The sequence below is a fragment of the Python bivittatus genome, unplaced genomic scaffold, assembly GCF_059951505.1.
Source record: "Python bivittatus isolate LINGU-HERP-01145 unplaced genomic scaffold, Pbiv_v1 ctg000610_np1212, whole genome shotgun sequence".
Taxonomy (NCBI): Eukaryota; Metazoa; Chordata; class Lepidosauria; order Squamata; family Pythonidae; genus Python; species Python bivittatus.
Window position 1 is genome coordinate 24240611 of NW_028277088.1, and position 26785 is coordinate 24267395.

At 37.2% G+C, this 26785-nt stretch overlaps 1 protein-coding gene across 3 annotated transcripts in view; it reads right to left on the reverse strand.

Moving 5' to 3' along the window:
- Positions 1–1289: 1289 nt before the first annotated feature.
- SLC25A13 (solute carrier family 25 member 13) overlaps positions 1290–26785 on the reverse strand; it is a 121932-nt gene continuing 96436 nt past the window's right edge. For all 3 annotated transcript variants that reach the window (XM_007428590.4, XM_088150605.1, XM_088150606.1), the window contains 5 exons: positions 19644–19784; positions 10643–10781; positions 3775–3933; positions 3592–3682; positions 1290–3352 (listed from right to left, as the gene is read on the reverse strand). In XM_007428590.4, coding sequence (XP_007428652.1) covers positions 3172–3352; positions 3592–3682; positions 3775–3933; positions 10643–10781; positions 19644–19784 — 711 coding nt within the window. In that variant the 3' untranslated portion in view covers positions 1290–3171. The remainder of the gene's footprint in view (positions 3353–3591; positions 3683–3774; positions 3934–10642; positions 10782–19643; positions 19785–26785) is intronic.

Here is a 26785-nt window from a genome sequence, read left to right on the forward strand (position 1 = left end):
TTGGCCTGATCATATCCCATGCCGAGTAGAAGCCCTGGAGAGAAGCCCAGGGATGAGATTTTAGTTGTCGTTGCCTGTTTCCATGTGGACTGAAAATTATCACTCATAGTTAATGGTGCAAGGCCAAGGGGAAAAAAGGGTAGTCTGAGCCAATAGTTGAGTATGGTCACCCACACTTTAGCCTCAACTTTCATGAGGCTTGTCTCTAGTCCCAGGGTGGCACTAAAAACACATTTTGGGACTGGAAGGGCCGATCTTAGAAATTTGGATTGTACAAGTTCCAACGGTACAAAATTGGAGAAGCGGCCCAGCTGGGCAGCATAAAGAAGTTGACCTATTGGCTTGGCTTTGAATAACTTGAGTGCTGCAGGTATGTAATGTCCACCTCTTAAGGAATTTAAGAATGGCAGATGAGCTCCTCTGTGCATTTACAGCAACATAGTTCCCATGGGCTTTCCTTCTATTGTTCCCATGGGCTTTCCTACTATTGGTAAAATGAAGGAATACCCCTCCGCCTCCCCCAGGTATTTGAAGCAGGAGGCCTGCTCAACCTTGTGGCCATCTATGCTCCAGGAGTGGCTCTTGGGCCTTTTGGCAAATGCCATGGTTTTAGTTTTTTGATAATTGAGTTCTAGCTGTCCTCCTTGCAGTACTGTGTTAGTGCTCTCAGTGCTCTTTTAAGGCCAATAGGTGTTCTTGACAGTACTGCAGCATCGCCTGCACAGAGTAGGACAGAGGTGTCTTCCAGCAAGTTTTGGGGAGTGAAAGTTTGTGTTGTGGAGATGGCTCACCACAGAGTTGATATATTGAATAAGAGTGGGGCAAGTATGCAGCCTTGCTTGATGCCTTTCTTGGTTTTAATGGCACTGGTGAGATGGCCCTGGGGGGGAAGGGGCTGTAGAAAGTAGCCCCTGGGACACAGATTTCACACCCCATATAGCAAGTTCCTCATTTGGCCTGCAGACAAAATGTTTAAACAGCACAGTTGTGTATCTTTGTGCAGCTTCAAGGAAATGGCTTGTGAAGTTGGGTTTTTCTGTCCATACCTCTCAGTCCTTAAAGGTGATCTGAACAAATTGTATGGTCCTAATATTCCAGGAACCATAGGATGAAAATTAAAAATGAGACATCAAAAGGTGTCCAACATACTTTGGAGTCTACTGGAAGGAGTTTTAAAATTATTTGATAAGAATGTGTATATCCTTGCACTGAGTGACCACATAATTTAAAAGTTACATATATCCACTATTTGAAGAGATGGGATAACCCACACAGAAATAGTTGCCAAGTAAGAGTTACAAAAACCAGTTTTATTTTGGTACACATGCATACAGGCACAGGCACACACACACACAATGCGTTGGGGATTGTTCTTGATTAATTTTACTCATCTAGAACAAGGGTGCACAATTTCTGGATTGGAGACTGCGCTCCAAAAAGTAGTGCACAGAGTCAGGACAAAGCTTCACTTTAATTTACATTTAGTTTTCCTGATTTAGAAATACAGCAACATTAAAAATTCAAATCTGCTATCATGATACAACGCAACATTATCCCCTTTCTGCTTCCAACTGTATGCTGTTCCAGCTCTGGGATCGCTTCTCCAAATCCCACATACTTATATATGGAAATGTGGCCGTGGACACAGAGCTGCATGCATACAATTCCATGCACAGAAGTCTGAGGGGATCATTTTCAAAGTAAATGAATAGGCAAAATATTTGTTCTGGTTGTTGTTGTTGTTGTTACTGAAAAATCTTTTAATTCAACAAAGTTGGTAAGAATTTTCACAGAAGTATTTTCTAGTTACAAGCTAGCAATTAAGGCAAATACCATTAATACAGTGCTTGAATTCTTCTATTGCATTTATTTAAACAAGCAGCAGTTATTCCTAAGTGCATTTACACACAAAAAAAAATCCCAAATATTGGTAGGGGCAGATTCCAGACCTGTTGGGTGCAGCCTCCATTCAAGTCAATGCAGCAAAGCATGGAAGATGACTGAGAGCCATACAATGGTAACTGTTGATGGCTCTTGCCTGGGCTGTGAAATGTCATGGCAGAGAATAATAGGGCCACGTGTTCTTCCACAAAGTGCATAGATTATGGAAAAGCTACGTTTCTTTCCCAGGTTTATCCAGTCATAATTCTGTTAGCAGGAATGTAAATTGTTTAACATGTGTTGACGCGGTTTAAGTTACAAAAACGTATTGCCCATAAAAGCTCTATAATATAATTCAGGAATGCAATGTATGTAAAACGCAGTTGCAGAATCAGGTACTGCTCATATCGATACCTTTGAATCCTATTGTACACGGACTGAATATGTAACCAATGCATAATCTGATGGTTTAAATAATTATTCATATAGCATCATGATCTCTGTTGCATATATGAAAATCCTACATACATACATACATACATACAAATACATGTGTAAGTGTGTACACAGGTGCCTGTGTGTGTGTGTATGTGTGTGTTCACACACACACACACCCATATATATGTAAATGTATATAAGACTATATCCAACAGAGCTGTGCAGTTTGGATTTGAAGGCAAATAGTTACTCTGGAATACTTGAAGGCATGAATCTAGCACTCCTTAAACCAAAGGTGTGTTTTCCGGGGATTGTGTGGCAGCCGCACAGGACAATTGCACGATCCCAGAAAAAGCAACAGCTGCTTTAAGCAGTTGCAGATGGACTACATTCACATATTTGTACTGTAAAGCTCATTTTTGCCTTTGAATCTGAAGTGCTGCTCAGCCCTCATCCCTATTATGCAGCCAGGATGGCAGAACAATCTTCGTCTGCTGCAAAAGGCCACATTCCTCTATGCCCACATTCCCTGTTTGCCCACCAACAAGAAAAATAATTAAGTATGAGTATCTTTTCCAAATTAGCCCAAGTACATTCACAATCCCAAGTATAAGTAATTAGGGAAAAAAGATACATTCATGGGTCCAAACTAACAACTATTTTAGCAGAAACTTCACAGTGATCTGACATAGGAAGCACAAATGTACATTTGAAGTGGGAAAATGGGGAAGAAAAAGAAATTTCTAGATAAGGCTTGGTTGAGACAAAAACTAAAAGAAGGAAGTAGTAAAGATTGATCTGATACATGGTTCTTTTGCCAACCATTAGATACAAGTATGTTGTTACTTAGGATTAAATAGATGCTGCTTTAGAGGTAGGAGACACTGATCTAAACCGAGGTAAGTAAAGTCCAAATTTACTTTCAATTCCTGCAAATGTGGCAACAGCCAGTTTGTAACCCCCGACATGGTCAGGGTTAGGCGCAGGAAGGGTGATCCTAGATTTAAGCACTGGTTCAGATCCTGCTGGCTTTCTGCAATTAAAAAAACATAATGGAACATTTAGTTAAAATATCTTTGAAAACAAGATCTTTCTGTAACCTAAGACCATTTTTCTCTTTCCCCTTGCCAGTGATCCACCCCCCAGGTCATAATGTAATTTCAATATTCACTTTGAACTCTGGAGGTATGCTTTTTCTCTTCCATGCCATATTGATTGTCTGGATCTCTCCCATCATTGACTAGAGCAAATTAGTCAATTTAAGGTACTTACACTCCTCCAAAATCAATGTAAAACCATCTCTGCAGTAGCTCGTATGTCACCAGGGTCACTCCAAATTGAGGGGATGAACGAAATACACGAGCTTGAAAGTAAAATGAAAAGCATAATTAATCATATTAACACTTAGGCTTACAGAATCCCCACCACCTCTTAATAAACCTCATCAATTGTTACCTGCAGCTCCTTTCCAAAAAGCCCTTGGACCTTCCTCTCGTAAGATCTTTCCAAAGCAATCAATGACCCCACTATAGGTTGTTTGTCCTGCCCGGGCTGCTACCTGTAACCTTGTCTTTATCACATCTGCAGGGGTCACTAACGACGCAGCAGGCATTCCTTAAGAAAAGAAGGGATGAGAGAAAATAATTTGCTATATTTTCAAAGGACTCACTTGCATGTTATTTTTTATGCTTGTATACTTATTAACAATTTCATCTGGTTCACAAGAATTTTGATAAGCAAAATCTACATTTTAACAAAGCCTTTTTTTTTTTTTTTTTAAGGAAGCCATGTATTAAATTCCCATGGAACATAACTAGAGAGAAAAATACATTCTAATACGCCAGCAAGACTCAGTCCAAATAATGTCCTACATTGCTTCTAAAGATGCCTAAAGTTTGTAAGATATCTTTAAATGTTAAGGAAGTGAATATAATGTTGAATCATATACCAAAGCTTTTTGACCATTTATCAGGAATTGTGGATATACCAAGCATGAAAAGTGATATTATTCCAGATGTCAAGGAATGGTTGTCAGACATGCGTGATCTATCTGTTTTGGAAAGACAATACTTTCTATTAACCAAAGGATACAGCAATATGTGTTACTATGGCACAGATTATGTGATATCTTACAATAATGTCTTGTATTGTTCATATTATAGTAGTGAATTCATTGGTAAACCAGCGACTATTGATAAGTATTAAATCTAAGCTACATCTTGTTTCTTTTTTCTCTTTTCCTTCTTAGATTGTACTTTTAATTTAAAAAAATCTTTAAGATTAAAGATTGCTTTGTTACAAAAAAAAAAAATGCCTAAAGTTTGGGGAAAGTCCTCCAGGAAAGGTAGTTGTGGCACTCATCATGAACCATTTTATCAAACCATTTAAAAGCCACTGATCAAAAGAAAAAGAGGTAGCCCGTCCTAAGACAGTGGGCTGATGGGTAAAGAAGGCCCTTTGGACTGCTCCTGGATCTCAAAAACTCCTATTGCATGGTTACAAGAATTGGTTCAGCCAATTCCTATGGATGGGAAGTTTTGTTTGTTTTTGAACATGAAAAAAATATTAAAATGTCACCTTCCCCTTGCATTTGATAACAGATTCAAGAGAACTGGCGCTGGTTTCTTTCCCTTCCCATATGGATATTGGGGATTGGCTGAAGGTTAACATTTTTGTTTGTTTTTGTTTGCCTCAACCAAGTGAAAATATTTGTAAAGTGAAGAAAAAAGAAAAGAGAAAATTGGCATGTCTGTGTCCTGGATGTTGAACTCATGTAATGTGTTGAGGAAATAGTCCATTTGGTCTTATTTTTAATTAGTCAAACAGAAGTGCTGAGAACATAACCAAGCCAGCAAAGAGTCTAAGTTCACACATTTTAAAATTGGAGTCCTCTGTGGTTTCTATAGTCTGACCATCTGCACAAAGCCCTGGAAATTGGTCTTTCCTCTACCTTGCCTCCTGTTTCAGGTATGCGGCCTATCAGATGTCTGGCTAAGCTTGAAATAGAAAGTTGTACACAGGAACATCTTTCACAACCCCAAAAGTATTAAAAATCCCAATTCAACTGTGTTTCTTATTGCTACAGCCAGATACATATATTTTAACATCTAGCATCTTCTGCAAAGCCTTGCTGGAAGATTACTGCTGGCAGAAAATCAACAGAAAGCAACAAAGATTTAAATCATGCGAAGGCAGTGGGCTTGATCGCCCAAACCACTTTCTACGTAGTATGTCAATGGAAGGCAAAAGGCACATCATATCTAATAACTTTAGGATTCTGATCAACAATTTTTGAAAATAAATATAATGGAATTTGCCATATTTAGAATTGAAGGGGGAGGGGAGTCAAAAATAAAAGCAAGATTGTACAGTATTCAGTAAACCCTGTCTCTTCTTATTTTATTACTTTTCCATTCTGCAGCAGTTCCAAACCAACGTGGTCAGACAAAGATGCATAAATCTCCTCTGCTTTTTTCCCCTCCTCCTTCTCTCTAAAGTTTAATAATTCTGTAACAGTTTTCATCCAAACCACCATGGTTTGGCTCCAGAACACAATCTCACTTTTTTTAGTAGACTGCTTTGAAAGAGATGTAAAAGTGTGTGTTTATCACTAAAATAAGAACTGCTCCTCCATTCTCCAAAACCAAAAGAGAGAAAGAAGAAGACACTGTGACTTTTCACATTTAAAGTCTGAGGGATGAATGCTCTTTTATGTCCAAGCACTATTGCTCTTGAACTTTTCCACAAGCAATTATTTTGGCTTACACTTAATAGAAGCTGGACTTTAAAGATTTGTTAACACTTGAAAACACAACCCACATGGACACGTCTGTTCACACAAATGGTGCCATCACGTGAATGTGGTTGGGCTGAAAGTTAGTTATTGGCCACGAATGTTTCCAAGGCATCCCCTTGGAGAAATCAGCAAGTGTGAACTGTTAGATTTGTGATGCAATGGTCAAATAGTTTTGTTTTCTACTCTGTTTCCAAATGGATCTATCAGCAGGAATTCCACAATTGCAATCCAGTTTTCAAAACCCTTTTAATTGCAGTGGCCTGGATTATTTAGAGTTTAATTCCTCCAAAACAAGCATTATATAGAGAATTAAAAGCTTACTAAAAAAAAAACCCCAAAAAACAAAAAGAAGAAAGTCCTTCTTTCACTATTGCTAGAGAATACAAATAAATGTTCAGAATTTATCACCTATCTATATGCACATACATACAGTATATATGATCGCTTCACTTCAGTCCATGCTATACCATTTTACTTCCTTTTTACATAAAATTTCCCCTGACTCCTAAATACTTGGTACTCTTTTCCATCAATCCAATTTTATACAGAATAATAGAGTCAAGACATTACTCTAAAGAGGAGTGAGTTAAATGGAAAGTAACCTGAAATGGAAAAATAGAGAATATACAGGACAAAATCCACATTACAAATACTGGCAACAATTGATAATGAGAGACTGCTTCAGTGGTTGGACTTCAAAGAGATAGTTACTGTATCTGCAATAATTTAACAAAGGGCAAACAAAGAATTATTAGAAAACACTGACACAAAGGCTTGGGTTTCACACAGAGGATGCATAGCTCAAAATGTTTTTGTTCTATCACAAAATTCACCCAACTTTAAAGCCATTTTATTTTGACTAAATAAATGCATTTAAAAACAGCTATTTTCCTTGTTCAAGAATTTAAAAACGGAATTGGGAGGTTTATGGACTTTATGCCTTTTCTGTATTGTAAAATTAATTAACTGATATTGAAAAGCATAAATCAAATATACTTGTAAAATAGTGCATGCTCTTAATTACTGGTATCTACCAAACAGCTTCTTAAAGGTGATAGACTGGGATCAGGGAAATCTGCTTATAAATGTGGTTGTAATAGTCTGTGGGTTGTGCTGTAGTCAGACCATTCAACCCATTACAGCACAACCAACACAAGCTATGAAAAGGATAACATCAGAAACACCTCAGAAACAACCTACAGACTATTACAACCACATGGCATCACCGTAGCACATAAACCAACTAAAGCTCTCCAAAATATCTTAAGTAAGCCAAAAGATCCAGTAGCCCAAGAAGAAAAAACAGTATGTTTTTCTTTACACCGTATGTCATCTACAACATACAGTCTAAAGAGTGTAACAGCCACTATGTAGGACAAACAGACAGAAGACTTGCAGAGCACATTCATGAACACCAACTAGCAGTCAGAAGACATGATGAAAACTCCTTAATCACACAACACATGAAAAGACTGAGCCATAGTTTCAACTGGGAAACTGTCAACATCTGAGATCAAGCTAAATCCAAAAACACAGGGAATTTCTGGAAGCTTGGTATTCAGACAAGTCAGCCATCAACAGGCACTTGGAGATAAACAACATTTACACACTATTCAAAAGAGACAATAAAAAGGAAATAAAAAGACCAGAACACCGACTCACCAGCAATCAACACCGGGATAAGAAGGGATTGACACCAGACAAACAATCAAGCAGTAAACAATACCCTAAAGGAACTACCAACTCAGACAATCAAGCAGTAAACAACAATCTAATCTAAAAACTACCAAGAAAAAACAATTCCCCCACCAACACTGACAGGGTAAGCTACTGTATATAAACAGAGAGCAAACCCCACTCCCTTCCAGCACTGAAGGTGTTACCTAGTCGGGTAATGAAATGTCTGCAAGAAAACAACCAAGCTCAGAGAACCGCAAGGACTCCACATCTGATATAACAGCCTGCCTCGTCAGACTATACAATCTGAATACAAAAACATGCCAATAAAAAAATAACATAACAAAACGAGTAAATCTAGAACTATTCCAGATTATTCAGTATTTCTTGTTACAGAGCTCAAAGTTGAAATATCCAGATGTTAATGCCTGCTATTTCAGAAACAAACAAACAAAAATCCTTGTACTGAGTTCTTCCATTTAGAAGACAGAAGACAAAATGCTCAGCAAAATGTGTTTTTGAGGGTAGTGGGCGACAGCATGCCAAAAAAAAAAAAAAATCTGATTTCTGAGCTATGATTCCCTTTAGCAGGATCACAGCAGGACAGAGAAGAAGCATTTACTGTTTCCCTTTTCATTCCATGCAAAAGAGGAATGGTTTCTCCAGAGTCATTACATTTCTATTATTTATCATAATAACAGCAGCTTTCCCTTTCTGAACACTTAGAATGCAGCATTTCAAATATATTGTCTCAAAGTAGCTCACCTACTGTTACTTACATACGATAACAATGACCACAACCTTTTTTCATTTTATATATAACTTTTCTCCTCCTTTCCAAACATTAGAGTCAGTGTCATGGATTGTACATTATCAATTCAACATTTACATCTTATTCACTCATACATTAATGCATATAAAGATATAGAAAATACTGAAAACCATAATTCAAAACTCTCCAAATAGGACTGCAAAGCCTGGGCTACCTGACCTAATACAGCAGACTAGTGCCAAGAGAGATTGATTACCAATACTATTCAATACCATTTTTCTGCACCAGAGACCTAGTGTATTCTGAGCACAAATTCAGTTCTTGATTTTAAGAGATACAGAGCTTAACATCCTATCACAGCCCTGGAGATCAACCAAAAATGCCCCTTTTTGCTGACAGTATCTCAGCTCTCAGTCTTGGGTGGATCATTCCTGAAACGACTGCATTACATGGCACAACAGCAGGTGACAGCTAGTGTTGGCTGATCCCAAGAACTAAGCAGGGTCAGACCTAGTTCGCAACTGATGGTGAACCATCAGGATATTGCAAAGCTGTAGGCTAGACTAGGAAATACAAATAAAGTATCCTGGAAAAGGCAATGACAAACCACTTTAAAGCTGCCAAGAGAATTACATGGATGTTTCCACCTAGCCACAAGGGATGGAGCTTGACTCAAGGAAGTCTTTACCATTTCAACACTATCGCTTGCTAGGGCTATTTTCCCTAAACCCAAATAAATCTTCTAAAAACCCAAGCTTGTTCATCTGTTGAGACATTATCATATGGCCCAGAAATCTATAGTTCATATTTTATACTTCATACAAAGACATAGTTTCTTATGCCCCATTGGTTTAATAAACTTATATAAAAAGAAGATAGTCAATATGATTATTGGTAATAATATCAAATTATTATATATACATACATATCCATCACTTTTTGGGGAAAGCACTGTATGCAAAGTGCAGAAACACAACAAAAAAACAGTAAGCTGAAGAAATTAAAGGTGTGAAAAAAGGGGGAAAACCACAGCTAGATTCAGTTTACACCAACAGTGTTCGCTACACTTCATATCTTTCTAGCCTTCCAAACCATCCTTGTTTCCACCATGTCTGTATCTCAGTTCATATAGTGTTTTGTCTTTAAGCTTCTCATCCCGTTTTTTTTTTAGGATTTTATCAACTCCATCCACCACGCCTTTCTCAGTCTTCCCCTTCCTCCAAATATTTGTTTTGCAATTCCATTTTCATGTGTTCTCTCTATATGACCAAACTTCCTCAGGATACCTTTTTTGTACTGGTTACTCACTTTTGTATTCAATTTACATTAATTTAGTACCTATTCATTCTTAACCCAATGTTTTTATGTTGTATTGATTTTATTGCAATTTCTTTTATTGTTGTGAGCCACCCAGAATTGTTGAGTCAGGCAGCATACAAGTTTAATAAATAATAGACTTAAGTACGCTTTCTTCCTGCATTCAACTTCCTTTTTTGTTTCTTCTGTCATACCTTTCATTCCCATATAGCAAGAATGGCACAAGCATATGCTTGTGCATATCCACCTTAGTAAATATACCACCAAGATACACACTTCATCTTCTTGCCCTAGGTTTTGTGTGTGTGTGTGTGTGAGAGAGAGAGAGAGAGAGAGATTTTTGTATAATCTGCAAAAATTCATTCACAATTTTCTTGTCAAACACAACTACTTTGGTGTTTGATATATTAATTTTTAAATCCATGCTCCTTGTTGCGTCATATAATCTGTTTAGTAGTTGCTGCAAATTATTCACATTCTCAACTAGCAACACATCATTTGCATTCAAAAGTACAAGCACATTAACATCTTCAGCCAATACACCTCTATTATCACCATAAACATTCCTTGCATATTTATCCATAAACACATTGTTTTACTCCCTACTCAACCCAAAGTCACCCACTATGTTTCCATGGCTGAGGATGGTTTGAATCCAAATCTCCCTAGCCCCAACCTAACACCTTTTCTAGTAGTGCAAAGTTGTAGTTAAAAATGTGTTTTGAAAAGGACAATCTTTTTAATGCAATAAAAACACTTACCAGCTATTGCTCCTGCTAGAAGCAAATACCCAGGGCCCACCTGTCCATCTTCATTTGCAAAAGCAGACTTTGTGTGAGCATAACAAGGGAAGTAAATGGCAGAAAAGGGGATGTCACGAAGGAAACAGGCTTTGGCTCCCTAGAAAAGGAACAAACAAAAATAGAAGGCAATAAATCTGTAGTATGGTCAGGTAAAAATATACGAGAGAATCAGGGTGTAAAGGGATTTAGAGCTAACCATGGGGAAGGTATCAGTGAGCAATTAAGGAGGGACTCAGAGAAGAGATTACACAGTGCAAGGATTGAAGGAAATGTGAGAAAACCACTGAAGGATCGAGCAAGAGTAGCAGAATCACATTTCCTTTGTCCCTACCCCATGAAAGGTCAAGCATCAGAGCAACCAAGATAAATTTTATCTCATAGTCATACTGAAATTCAGGCAGAAATGCCTCTGGATTATCAGTATTCTAAAGAATGCATGGTTATTCTTTTAACCATCTTCCTCACAAAACAGATATATACTGCTGGGTGACTATTACAAACTTCCAGATCTGGATTTAGATTCAGATCCAGGGTTTTTTTTCCAGGAGTGGCCACATTACTTCCTTAAGGACCATTACCTTATGATATAATGAGCTCATCACTCCCTGGACCCACCCAGTACATTTCCAACAGCCAATCTGAATTGGCCAGGGTTAGGAGAGAGCAATCAGGGATGATTGTGCAAATTGTCCTCTCACCATTCCACAGGACCAAGAATTCAACAAAAGCACTAGCTTTAGCCACTGAAAAATATTCCAGACTGTTCAGGAATTCATTAGATTCTATAAGTCTTTGCGGGTGTTATCTGTTTGCTTGTTTTTTTATTCATCAAACTTGTATACAGCACAATCCTAGCAAATTAAATCATTTTCTCTAGCCTAACCAAGATACAGACCTTATAACCTGCTACAGAGGAAAAGATTTCCAGGTAAGAAGAAATATGGTTTATGCCAACTCCACCCCCATCAGTTTTCTTGTCTGTGCTAATGTGGTATGGAGTAATAGGCAACATAGCCTCTCCTAGCTTACTCTCTTACATCTCCACAACACATGCCAAATCCACCTCTGAACCATGATTAAATCACAAATATAGTGTTCTTATTACAGAGCAGATGGGCATTAAATAACAGTACCTTCAGGCCAGGGAATGTAGTTGGTTTGCACTTTCATGGCCTTCTGGAAGCAGTTAAAAACAGGGCTCTTCCAGAGGGCCTTTGGGGATTAACTCTACACAGTGGCATAATTTTGCATAATTCTATAATTATAGTCTTTTATCTCTAGTTGCTATTTTAATTAAATTGATTCTGATTTTGTATTGTTTTTACTATCTAAATTCTACAAGCCACCTAGAATCTGGATGGTTTCAGGTAGTTGGGTACATTTCATCCATAAATGAATAAATAGTAGCTGACCACTCACAACTTTGGATATTGTACAGATTTGACAAGAGGATTGTCTGCTATCTTTGTTCTTCTTCTGATAGCCCCACCCTTCCATATGTCATGTCTCCCATTCATAACTATTATTTTAAGGTTCCTGTTGTGTCCTCCCTACACAGCTTCTTCTCCAGTGCTTCCCAGACACATTTACCCTCAAGAAAGCAGCCAGTCTTACTCATCCCTAATACAAAGAAAAAACTAGTACACATAATCTGCCTATCTCAATGATAGGGGACCTCACCAGATTCCAGGCATCAACAACTCCATTTGTTTGGGTAGCCAACTCAAGGATTGCCAATCACATTCTGACCCTATTTGGTAGACCCCATCCATTTCTCAGCCTTACCCAAGGAGAAATCAATTAGTTCCACCCTATCTTTTCCAGCTTGGATCTGGAAATGGTATAATTGTGTTTACAGACATAGCAACAGGAGAGGAGGAAGAAACAGAGTTGTGCCCCAAATTATGGCAACCCTAAAGAGGTGACCAAAAGGGGCTTAATGATTTTTATAGTCTCTAGGCTATATATTCACTAATCCTCAATCCTACTTCTTAAACCTACTGCTGTTGAAGATGTTACAGGGATAAGGTTTTATTTGAAAGCAGAGGAAGCAGATGTTGGAAGTCTCCAGGTATCTTCTCCTGCTAGGTATGGGGGAGAAAGAATGAAACCAAGATGATTTCAAGTTTCTTCACTGACAGCCTATCTGTTCCAGGCAAAACAAGAGAGATCTGAAGCAAAATGCTGTAGCGTGAAGTAGTTCCATTCAGGATTCCAGCCGTTCAAGGTTCTTCTTTTCTAGGATTTGCACCAATGTTCTAGTCAGACAATGTTCCATGACACTTAAAATACTCACTGTTCTGGAGAACCCATATAAAGCAATTTTATTCCAAAAGATTATGGGAATTAGATGATGATGATGATGATGATGCTTTGCTTTGCTTTTTGCTCAGCTTTGCTCTGTTCTGCTATGCTATACTATAGATGTCCACTCTGATAGACTCAGGGTGGCTTTAAAGATCCAAATAAAATAAATAAAATAGAACAACAGTTAAAAATATACAGCCAGACAGCCTGGACTAAAACTACCTTCATAATAATAGAGAATCACAATAGGGGCCCCGTGACACATTAAACCCAAACCTGGGATCAAAGCCAGGTCTTAAGGGCTTTTCAGAATCCCAGGAGAAGGGTGCTATCCATATCTATGGGGCATGCTGTTCCAGAGGGCGGGTGGCACGAGAAAGAAGGCACATTTCCTTGGTCCCATAAGATGACATTTAATAATTTCGACAGATTAGGTGCTCTCCAGGTCCTGTGTCAAAATGTATTGGGCAGGCAGAGATGATTGGAGATAGGCGGTCCCCCAGGTATCCAGGTCCTATGCCATGAAGGGCTTTATAAGTATGGACCAGCATCTTGAATTGCACCCAGAAGCTGACTGGCAGCCAATGCAGCTCACGTAGCAGCAGTAATACATGGGCATACCAACAAGCGCCCTTTACTGCTAACGCTGCCACATTGTGTACCAGCTGTAGCTTCCAATGGTCTTCAAGGGCAGCCCCATGTTGAGTGCACTGAAATAATCCAATCGTGAGGTGATCAGGGTGTGAGTAACTGCATGTAGACCCTGGAGCTTCCGTAAGTCTGCTGATACTTCTCCCTCTTTTTTGTGGGTGCTGCTAGTTTTAGTAGAAAGAATTCACACTGAGAAAATAAGTTCACTTTTAGCATAGGATGGATTCTAAGAATTTAACATGGAACTTTGTATTAGTTTCTTTATCTTTTAGCTTTATCTTTTCAACAAAAAACACAATCCTGAAATCATTTACAAGAGATTAAGCAGCTCCAACAGGGAACAGAATGGTAAGACTTAGAGACAAAACTTCTTTTCAATTATACTTATTTTGCTAGCAACCTTGGCCATCATTTCATTCTCTAGGAAATAAAGTTTAAGATGAACAAGTACAGTATACTTTCATTTTAAAATGAAAAAGAGAGTTGAACTCCACATTATCCTTAGGTTTTTGTTTTAATTATCTGGGCTGTCATTATCAACATAAGAAATCTCTTGCTTCTAATAGGGAACGAGGTGCTCATTGGGATTTTAAAGATAACCTCAAATACCCTTCTGTTACTTTTTGCTGCATTGATTAAGATATATTTATTTATTAACCACTTTTATACCCTGCCACAATTCTGAAGAACTTTCACAATCTTTGATGAAGATTGATCAGTAGCATTCTCTTAGCTCTACTCAGTTTTACCACTGCAGCTATTCTGGAGAATCATTCTATATTTCTGGCATGTCTTCCTTACAGAAATTCACAAAGCCTGTGTGTTTGCTTGTGTAGCTGTGTGCAATATGGCTGAATAAAGTGACACCCTCCCTCTATTCCCCATGATTGGTGGGGTGAGGTAAGGGGAGAGAATTGCTCCTCAATCTTTTGTTGCATCTTTATTGCATTCCAAGGGGGAAGATGTCCATTTTTTATTTTTAAATAATTATTTGATTTTTGGCATTTCAGTTTGTTCTCCCATAGACTTCCTTAATTGGCATTAGTTGGTTGCAGTTGATTAATCTGAAGTTAAATGAAGTAAATATGCTTTCCCAGAGTTTAAAGAGAAGGGTGAGAGGAAACTTTAGATGGTAGAGAGATTGGCATGGAGCCAAAGTTTGTGGTTAATATAGTGGATCAGTTTGATCTTGCTTTGTTTACACATAAGCCATCTAGAACTGATAGATATTTTCTTTCTCATGTCTGAAAGCATGTAACCAGGGGTTCTATATAAATTATATTATTTCCATCTTTGAAAGAAAATTACTGTAAATATGAAAAATAGTCATTTTAATCATGTTAAGTTTGTCATATCTTTATTACAATTATGTTCTGTCCTCTTCCTAGAGATTCAGAGAAGTTGGTGGTTAAAACATACACGCAAATGTATGCTAGGTTGGATCCAGATTTAGGAGGCTAAATAGAGGGCTGAACTCTACAGAAGAACAGACCAAGTACACTGAAATGCCAAAAATAATTTTCAAAAAATGCTTAACAAATGCAGCATATGAAGCAGGAGTTCATTTCAAATTTTGGTAAAATTTGCTCCCAAACTAAGCCCTTTTCAGATGGCAGCCTTCATTAATTCACACATCATTTGGATACAATCTACCAACAAGTTCTTTTAACTTTTAATAGTTCTTGATAAAAAGTCAGGATCGTCTACCTGAGGGTAGTTTAGTAACTTGGTACAGATCTGCAGGGCTTAACACATTTGCCTCAAGACCTGCCTATTCCTGCCTGATCACCAGCTCCTCACTTTCCCTCATGTTTCTCTTAGAACTCCTCAGAAGCCTTTATTTTGGATTGTATCCTGATGCATAAACCAGCAGGGGGGGAAAAAACCACCCTGGACTGTCAGAAGTTTGGACAATCAGCTCAGACGTCAGAGCTGGGACAGCTTCTTTAGCTTGCTAATTTCTGTTTATTTCAGCCTTACCTGCAAATAAATAAATAAATAAATAAGGATTTAAATAAACTACTTCTACTACAACAGGAGGGTAATTACATTCACAAAGGCACCTCTGTGTCAGGGCTATGCACAAGGAGCCAGAAGGTCTGGGAGACGAAGGCTTAACCTAGTCTCCTGCAGTGAATGCACATTGTCTGGTGGAGGGGGAAAAATGCCAGACTGGTGGGACCTCGCAGGATTCAAGGCAACAGAGGTGCACCTTGTCTGAGAGGGTTATTTAATGCTTCTGGCACCTGTACTTACCGCCATCCCCTCTTTCCCTACCTTACAGGTTTACAATTTATTTGGCATGTATAATTGTTATTTTGATCCTATAGCAATAAACAATAGGCAGCATGTCATTTCTTGATCAGTTAGCATTCTTCTTGGGTTTTACAAGCAACTTAACCCTTCCAATTCAGCTGCGGAGCAATCTCCTTTACACTCCTTTCTCCACCTCATCTTATCTTGCTTTAAATGCTCCAGTTAAAGGTTTAAGAACTGGGACTGACAAACCAAGAATCGGTGATTTGCTCATGCTGTCAGTGCCAAGCAGGTTTAAAAGGAATGACTAAATAACTCAAGCAAACATTGCTTTTGTAAACTGAAATTGGAAAATGAACAGTTCTGAACTTTCAGACTTTGGCAGTTTTATATATATTTTTAAGTATACTCTGAATAGAAAGACTGATGTTATTCTTGCATACCTTGTGTAAATACCTCATTATCATTAGTGAGTATTATAAAAATACCACTCTACTATATTTTGGAATATCTTCCTAACTCACATCCCATTAGTTGCTCTGATTCCAAACCTAGCTCTAAAAAGACAAAAATCTTAGAAAAATTCAAGTCAATTTCAAGCAGTAATATCATTTTTGTTTTAAAGATTGTTGTGAAAAATTAAACTGAATTAAAATAACATTGGTAACTGAAAAGTAATGCAAAAGATTACACCTGTTTAGAAATAGAAAAGGAATTAAACAAGAAAGTGATCTTCAAAATATTTTATGGACCTTCCTGAAATACATTTTTATAGACAAAAACAATAATTTGCATATCTAATCTAACAGCTAAATCATACATAAAATGAAATTATGAAACTTCATACAAATAAACACTTGCTGTCTATATTACTAAACTTATAGTCACTGTCATCATTATCAGTTAAGTAGACTACAGGTAGTCCCCAGTTTAAGAACGAGTTCCGTTCCCAAGGTCTGTCCTTAAGTTGAATTTGTATGTAAGCAAACAGTATTATTGTATAATGCTGTATAAGTAATATTGTGTATTTAACTCAAATTGTGTATTTTAACTTGAATTTTGCTACAATAGGTTCCGTGATTAACTATGGGTTGTCTGTAAATCAGGCTTTCTTAACCCGGGTACTACCTGTACTGAAATCTTGAGACTTTAATTAGTTGTAACTAATTAAATCCAGAAAGTTAATGGAATGGGTTCCCAATTTGTGCCTACACATTGCACTACACTGGCAACCCAATCCTAGGCCCTAATTGGATAAAATCTACATCATTATAATTTCATTTAATACCACATTTTCAACAGGTTATATGCAATGAGAAAAGAAAAGTCTTTCAACTGTCTAAATAGCAGCTAGTACCTCCCCAAAAGACAAGGATGCTCTAAGACCCTTCCCATTTTGCTAACTTTTCTTATTTCACTTTCTTTTATCTATTCATCTTAGCATTATTGTTTCTGTTTTTTTCATATTACCCATAATAGAAATGTAGTCAATTTTTCATTCTGCAGCTTCAGGGGTGGATCAGATTCAAGATATAATGGATTAGATCCATTAGATCCATCTCTGGCATGCCCCAAGTAGTGACCCAAGACATTTATCATTCACCTTCAAAGCTTTAATCACCTCGGGAATCTGGAAGTTTAGCATATCCCCACTTTTCCCTTGTAAAAATTGGCATCCCAGCAGCCATTTCCACAGGGTAAAACTGTCACAAAGCAGCTAGGAAACTAACAAAACAATTGCAGACAAGAAAATCGTAAAAGAAATGAAGCAGCCATCATTATTAACAAAAGGATGTCAAAGTCAGTGTTCAGATACAACTGAAAATTTGATAGAATAATCTCAGTTCAAGTCCCAGGCAAGCCAATCAATATTACAGTGATCCAACCTGTGCTATAACCACAGATGCAGAGGAAGCAGAAGTGAAACAGTTTTATGGTAATGTGTAACATTTTGTCAACACAGAATTTAAAAAGTCACACTAATTATATGAAACCGAATTGAAATGCTAAAGTTGGAAGTCAAGTAACATTTGGAACAAGGGAAAATTTGGCCTCGATTTACAAAACAAAGCAGACAAAACAAATCTTAATAGCAAATACTCAGCAACCTGAAAGACAATTCTGCATGAATAGACAACACCAAAATCAAATTGACTATATACTTTGCAAGCAAAGATAGAAGTTCTGGTACTGACTAAAGATGAAGCAGACTAAAAAAAATCTGCAATGCAAAGACCAAAAAAAGGTAAAGTGGCTGTCAGTTGATATTCTGAAAGCAATTTAAGAAAGGTCAAAAGCAAAAAACATCACAGAAGGAAGAGCATCTGCCAACTAAGGGTTGAGATCCAGATAGAGAAGAGGTAACGAGTTATAACTAAATAAACAATGCAAAGAGATTCAGGGTAACTATCAAATGGGAAGGGCAACGACATTTTTAAAAAACCCTTTTAAATTAAGAAAACCTTTTATACAAAGATGAGCAAGGTAAAAGGCAAAGATCTACTGGAGAAAGAAGATATAAAGAAGAGATGGAACAAATACACAGAATAACCACACCAAAAGGATTGCAAAATCAAATCAATGATATATACAAATATTTGATGAATGAACTAGAACCAGACATTCTGAGAAGAGAAGTTAAATGGGCCTCAGAAAATACCGTTAACAACAAAGCAGCAGGATGGAATGCCAGCAGAACTGTTTAAAATCTTACAGTCAAAGTACTGCACACAGTTTGCAATCAGGTTGGGAAACACAGTAGTGGCCACAGGACTTGAGAAGATAAATTTATATTCCAGTACTAAAAAAGGGCACTATTAAAGAATACTCAACCTACAGTGGTACCTCGGGTCACGAACGCTTCTGTTCACGACCAATTCGGGTCACGAACAGCACCGTTCGCAAAATTTTGCTTCCGTTCGCGAACGCCGGATCACGTGACGAACAGGATCCGTGGCCATTTTCCCTCCCGTGACACGTGGTCCTGGCTTCCTGTAGGGAGGGGGACTCTCCCTCCAAGCAATAACCGCCTCCCCACCCGCCTTCCTGTCCTCCACGCCAGAAGTCGCGTCGAGCAAGGTTAGCATTCTCTCTCTTCGTACTGTATTTTGTGTCATATTTTCGTGGTTTTAAAAAAAAAATACATTGGTTCAGAATGGATTAACTGTAATTACATTGAACCTTATGGGGAAATTTGATTCGGGTCGCGACCAGAGTCGTGGAACAAATTAAGTTTGTGAACTGAGGTACCACTGTACCAAACAACTGTGCGTAGTTCACAAGCCAACAAGATAATGCTCAGGACTACCTTATTTACCTAGTGGAGAATTTGCCTTTCTGATGGTCCAGTTTTCACAGCCACAGATTACAAGTGGGAAAAGCATTGCCTTGATAGTGCATACTTTTGTTGACAGTGTGATGTCTCTGCAGTTTAATATTCTGTCTAAATCTATCATAGTCTTTTTTCCTAGTAGCAGATATTTCTTTATTTAATGGCTACAGTCAACATCCCTGAGAATTTTTGAGCCTAGAAGAATAAAACCAGTTCATATTTCAACCTCCACTTATTTGCATTGGGTTGGCAAGTAATGATGACATAATCTTAGTTTGTTTTTTAATAATGAACAGCAGACTCATTTTTCCATTCTCTTCTCACCTTCAGCAAGAAATTCCTTTACAGTGAGAAATATAAATTTTCCAAAACACAATCCATTCAATTCAGAGGTAACAGTCAAAATGAATTTACCTTATAAAGGCCAAAAAATCCCAGGTCCCGCAAGACAGTAAGGGCACTAACACGTGGACCAGTTGTGATCTCCCCAGCCACTTGCAAGCGAATTTTAACAATTTCTAGTGGATTTGTGAAAATCACTTGAGATCCTCCAGCCTAAAAAAGAAAAAAAGTACTGTGAATATGTTACCACTTGGGCACAATGAAAGATAAATGTTCTCAAATGCTGTTGGAACAGAACATCTTGTTCATTTCAGTGGTGCTTCCATGAGGTTTCTCACACTGAGATCAACAGAGATTGTATGGCAGCAGTGCTGAGCATCTTGCACTGAAAGTTAAACATGGGAACAACTATTGTATAGATTGCAAGATACTGCTTCCCCATGCTGGACTGAAGGACCATAAGAACAAAGAAAGCAAACAATAAATAATTTAAAACCTAAATAGACAACTTAAATCTGACTGGCAACAGACTCTAGCACTCTAGGAAATAGGCAAGTTACTAGAATTCCCCCCTCCACACACACATACACACAATTCCCCAATTTTGGCACCTACTGTATACAAAAAGTGCAATAGAACACATGTATTTACAACAACTAATTTCCTCTGCTTTTCAAAAGCTACTGAACTGATAAAAATGTATATCCCAAATGGCATTTTGCAGTTGCTCCTAGTAGATTGGAACACCATTTCTCTCTGCACAGGACAGCTCTATTTTATTTCAGTTCTCCCACTAATACAGTACTGCTATTGAACCCAAGAAATGAAAAGTTCCTTAACAATTCCATTTAAACTTTGGGCAATGATGTGGTCACTTACTTAAAGTAGCTACTCATGAACAACTGCTAACTAGCATGTTATTAATAAAGTTATTCCTATGTATGGTAACTGGAAAGCCTTGGAAGAGATGGGATACATGTAGGTAGTCCTGGCAGAACATGAAAATAGCCTTGATCCATATTTATATTCCCTTGCCCTCCTTCCCCACAGCCTCCTCCTCCTTAGCCTTCTGGAACCTGGGGCATTTTGGCGGACAGAGCAGCAAAATAACTGGAAGAAATGAGCATCCTGCTTTCCTGCATATTCTATTTAATATATTATTTTCAGTCTATTAAGAGGAAAGAGAACATGGTTCTTTGTTACCTGGCTTGGCCCACTCTGGGCAAAGGCAATCAGACAAAAGTAAAAAAGGATTATAGACAACAGGTTGCAGCCAATACAACTTTCCTTCTATTCCTTTCTCTGCATGCCCCTGCCTGCAACCCCCTAGAGCAGATTTAGAAAGCTGCTGGTTGGGGAGGGGGAATGGGTCTCATCCCAATTCATTCGGGGGATATTCTTAAGCTTCAATACCATAGTACACAACAATGGCAGAGAAATTCTAATAAAAAAGGCTACTGTGGCATAAATGTTTAAAATTATGTTGCATCTTTTTTTTTATAGACCATCACTGCTGCAGTTTTTTTCTCCAATGGCCCTTCAGGTGTGTTGGACTCCCATAATTCTCAATCAGGATAGTTAAGGGCCCTACTGACTGGGAATTATGGGATTTGAAGTCCAAAACATCTGGAGGACACCAGGATGGGAAGGTTGCCATAGCACACATGGTCTCACAAAAATTTCCCCCAGACACATGGAGAGAATCTGATGCAGATGGATTATGTTAACAAGGCAAAGATTATACTTCATTCTTAAAACTCTTTGAAATCAACAGTAATACTTGGGGTTATTAGAGGCCAAGTCATTAGTTTCTGATGTTCAGCCAAATATGTAACTATAAGTCCACTCTGGGCCGCCCTTTTCCAACATTTTCCACAATTGATATGCGATTAGCCATTTCCTTCTGTTTGATTTTAATGAGATGCAACTGTGAGTATCATCCTTATATTGAAATAATTAAAACAAGAATGCTTCTCCTAACAATATTCTTCCTTTTTTTAATAGCAGCTTTCTATCTTTAATATCTTAAACTGCAGTAATCCTGTAACAGGCTGATAGCTGGGGTTTCCATGCTGACAACAGGACAAGAAGCTACTTCCATTGTGCTCAACATGGAAATAACTAGTTAAAAACAAAACACAGATATTCTACCAAGCAGGAAGAACAGATGGATCAGGCAGTTGGTCTTTCCTGTGCCAAACTGCTTCACCTCTGTGCAAATCTGGGATGGAGTTTTCTTTCTTCTACTACAGAAATGAATTTGTGCCATTCTTCTTCCACTGAACAGACACTCGCCTACATGGGATTCTTGATCTACAACAGCAGGTTGTAGCAACCAGCAAGTCCTTAATTTCAAGACTGCTATACAGTGAAGTCTCTGCAAGTCCACAGAAAGCTGGCAAAAATGAAGAAATCAGCAAGGGAATGCTCACTAGATGACTGTGCACTTTGCAGTCACACAATTCTCAGTTCCCAGTTCTTTGGACAGGAATAAGTGGCTGTCTGTCACACAGACACACACAGACACACACACGTATGTTAAAATGTCCTTTAATACATTTAATAAAAACTAAATAAATAATTTAATAAATTACCTTTTAAGTGTAGCAAAGGCAAGAAAGAGTAGGTAGAACAAAAATGGGGAAATAGGTAGTAAAATAACTTCCCTCCAGCCTGGTCCTCCAAGGGAAAGGACATTCCAAAGCTGGGGTGCCATGATGGAGAAGGTCCTTTCACAGATTCCCATACAACTGATCTGTCCATCTGGGGACACAGTGAAAAGGTCCTTTGTAGAGTTTTATGAAAATAATAAATGAATTATATGAATAAATGTTCTGCCTCAAGCAGTGGCTACACACACACACACACACACACACACACGCACTTTTAAGAGGTCAAAGGAAGGGCATGTAAACTTTAGTAACTCTAACCACTGGATAATTTTTGTCCTCCTAAAACTGAAGATAAATCCTACACATAAACACATATTTTTGGTATACACACACATTCACTCTCAACCATTTGATGAAGGGGGACATTTGAAAAGTAGAAAAAGTTTCAAGTTAGAAGGAAAACAGAACAATTCCAAATTAATTTGGAATGTTATGCAATGTCCAACTATTCATCAAATAAACATGAAACAGTATTTTATTTTTAATGTTTTTTCGTAATTCTAATTTTAACTTTTCATGTAATTACAGATGGTCTCTAAGCTTCAATACTTAGTAGTATATTTGAGTTTTGATAAAAAAAATTGTGTATCAGAATATTATTAGGTCCAAATCTATGTTTAAGTAAAAACTCACTAGTTAGTTTTGTCAGCCTATGTTACAAATCAGTAACATAGATTGTTATTACATATTATATAATATAATTATATAATTATTAATATATAAATATTAATAATTATTAAGCCTTAAGATGCCACACGATACTTCTTGAGGAAGAGTAGGATAAAAATGTTATAAACAGAAACATTCCAACAAACAGGAGCACTGTACTAGTATGCATGAACCCTGAATTGTTATGCCACTTTAAGAGAGTCTACTTTGAACATTTCTGCTAGATTCCGCAAACTATACCATATATACACACAAAGATGCAATAATCTATGCACAACATGTACAAAAGCACTTAAGTTAAAATATTGCTCTACAGTTTTAATAAGGAACAACAAAAATATTCTTTTAATGTGAAATGAGGCTAAAAACTGAATGGTTTCAGAATTCAAGGACCACACAACACGACGGTAATAACTTGCCTTACCCATTTCTGTGTTGTGGGTTAATATATTTTAAATGGAAAACTGCTTCTGTACTTCTTCAGTGACAATTCTGACTAAACTAAACAAAAAACCACAAACAAACCACAATATCACTAGACACCTCTCGATGGCAGTATAACCTTGAACACGTGTGTCTGGCTTTCTTTTTCATCCTTCCTCTGCACTCCCCAGGATAGAAAAACAAGGGGAAAAACCCAGGATATTCCTCCTTTGTCTAAAAGAGCAGCATTGAATCATGCAGGGGCACAATAGAACGTATTGGTTCAGTGCTGCTGTGCCGATCATCATAACTGCAACAAAGCAAACTTGCTTGTTTGCTTGGGTCCACAACTCAACATAACTACAGACTGAAGGAGATTTTCAAATCATTGCATAGCACTGAAATGAGATGGAGTGTTGCATCCTAATGAAACTGGGTTCTGTCATTCACTTCCCATTTCCTGCACCTTAAGAGGCCACACAGTGAGCTAAAAGATGAAATTGCTAAGGCAGTGAAATTTAAATTTTATGAAATATAATTTATTTTTATGTGAGTACAATGTATGAAATATATTCTAAATTAGAAGAAAAATATTTTAGCTCTATTGCTTTCTAATGACTATCAGTAGGTGGACACCAGTTATTTTAATATAAAAGTATGCATATTATTTAACGGTTTAATTTCAAAAAGCCATCACTTAGCTGTAGTTGTACCAAATTCTCTAGGTGCAAACTGATAAGATTTACCTCTGAGTCTATATATATGAGTACATTGCTCATCATCTTGTTCTTTTCCCAATAGATTAATAGTTTCAAAGATTTTCTTGGAAAATGGGGTCATTGGGAGTCAGGAGGCACAGAAATTATTTAGATAGTTAGATAGGCAGGCAGGCAGGATAGACAATAGCTCTACAGCTTTTTTTTAAAAATGGAACATGGTTTATTTATTTATTTGTTTGCTTGTTCAATTTATACAGCTGATACTGATGAGTATTCTGGACAAGATGTTACAGTATTGTCCAACTGTCAAAATAAACTGTAAAGTCTCAATAGTTATTTCTTGGATACATTCATGTAGTTTTCTTTGCCAAAAATACAGAAGTGGTTTGCCATTGCTTTCTTCAGAAATGCTTCTTCTAAGATTGTGCAAATCCTTTGAAAGAAATACCACAGAATGTATGGGAGCCCGAGACACTTCTTTTCCAATTGTTAAAGCATCTGCACCTTTTTTCACATTCACACGGCTGCTCTCGAAGCTGCTCCTGATTGTCTGTGTATGGACGTATATGACTGCTTTAACAACTGAAAAAGAGGTGCTTTGTACATACTCCCGCATGTTCTGAAGTATCAGTTTTGACAGATTTGCATAGCTCTTTTTCAGTTTCTGATTCTAGTTAATACCTTGGGATTTCCTGGTGAGATCCCATCCAAGAAACAGATACAAAGTTACTAACTGTGACATTTACATAGGGGAGGAGATCTACCTTAGACCTTTCTTTTTTGGAGCAATCTTGATTTTTTTAGAAATATAAAAAGAGATTATTCCAAGTTCATTAAAATATTACAAATTTTAAAATAAACATCCCTCCTGCAATATTATCTTCTTCCCATTCTTCTCAGTTGCATCTTCCAAGTTTCCATCTTCTCCCCATGTTTGACTGTAAGTACCTGAATGATAGCTGTTCACCTTGGTTTTCTGCTGCACAGAATGTGCAGAAGTACAAAATCAAAATGATCGCAAACACGGCATTACTGTTATTTAAAATTAAACTACAGACCAGTAATACTGAGGAACATATTTGAAAAGAAAAGTAGAATTTGAACAGCCAGAAACAGAATGTGCACATAACTTAGGAATTTCTTGACAAGGCAAATTTTTTCAAATAAATATGCCAAAGAAAGCCAATTTTTAAAAATAAAAGTAAAACCAAGCCAAGATTAATACACAAAATCCAACTTTACAAAACGTTTAGATTTCTAATAACATTGTATTGATTTTAGTTACTGAAAAAAATAAAATTGCATTCTATTCTTCATTCTAATTTTCTAATAGGATATCTAAGTATGAAAAATATAGTTTATTTACAAGCAAGTTCAGTGCTGTAAAAATAGAAGGCTTGATAGTTTTCAACTTTATTAGCTACAGCAGTTCTTCAGAAGTGAAGCCAAGGAATCAAAGGAGAGCCTATTTGATTGATGTTATAAAAACATTTAAGTCACAGGTTTGTCAGATATGTTAACATTTGGATCTGCCTTTAGAATGTGTCTATTTTGACTGTTAGGAGGAGCAGTAACATTTAATGATTTACAGACCTTCCATGTCTTAAAATCTGGTTCCTAAATTAAATCTATGACACTGTTTCTACCCATTATTTATTGATTTATGACAATTTTGTATCACTGCATGGTTGCACAGACTAGAGATAACCTTTTATTGCAACGTTTTTGAACATTATTTATGTTGTTTTTTTAAATTTGTGCAATATGATGCAAACCTTTTGTTTGTCTATTACAAAAAAATTAATTCTATGGTCACCCATCACTTAAATTTCAATAACATTCTAAACCCGAACAGAGTTTAGCAACCAAAATTTAATGAACAGATAACAATTTAAAAGTAAAATTGTTATTACCTTATTAACTTCCTCAACTCTCTTGATCTGAGCTAACAATACAATAAACAATTTCTTTCTTGTGAAATTATAAATGAGATAATGCAATAACAGATAAGGATGAGATTCAGCTCATACATGACAGCACTGTTCTCATGCGTGCTCCTTTTATTGCCCTTCTGGGGACTGAATGAAACTAAAAGGCTTGAATGCAAAAAGGGGGGGACTTTGTGTGTTATGCAGTATTTTAATAATTACAACAGCAACAGAAAAGAGGCCCTAATTATTTAAATACGATTTCTCCTCTTAATTATTTGACTTCAGAGAGGATGGGACAAAAAAGCAGGGGGAGGTTAAAGTATCACCTGTAAAAAAAATTGAATTCTAAGATACTGTACACTGTAAAAAATACATACATACATATACACATGCAGAGAGAGAGAGACAGAGACAGAAAGAAGTGGATAGTGCAGCAAAAGTCAAGACTATGAAGAAACTAATTTGTAAAAGTATTTAGTCCTTTGATTAAATGCCCCCATAAATTCATCTATCTGAACCAAGCCCCAGTATCAATGAAATTTAAATCTGAAGAAAGCAATATGAGCAGGCACTGAGGAAGCCTGTAATATTATGCTTTGCAAAATAATATCTCTGCTTCTGTTAAAAACAAAAGGTTGCTCGTCTGTGGTGAATAAAGCATTTTTTAATTTAGTCTGAAGATAAAATCAGCTCACATGAGCAATCTCGACCCTGCAAAATGTGCCAGAGGCTACCACGTCCATCCCTGCCATAACAAGCATCAGCTGATTCCAATGTTGTGTCTTTTTCCAACTCTGAAG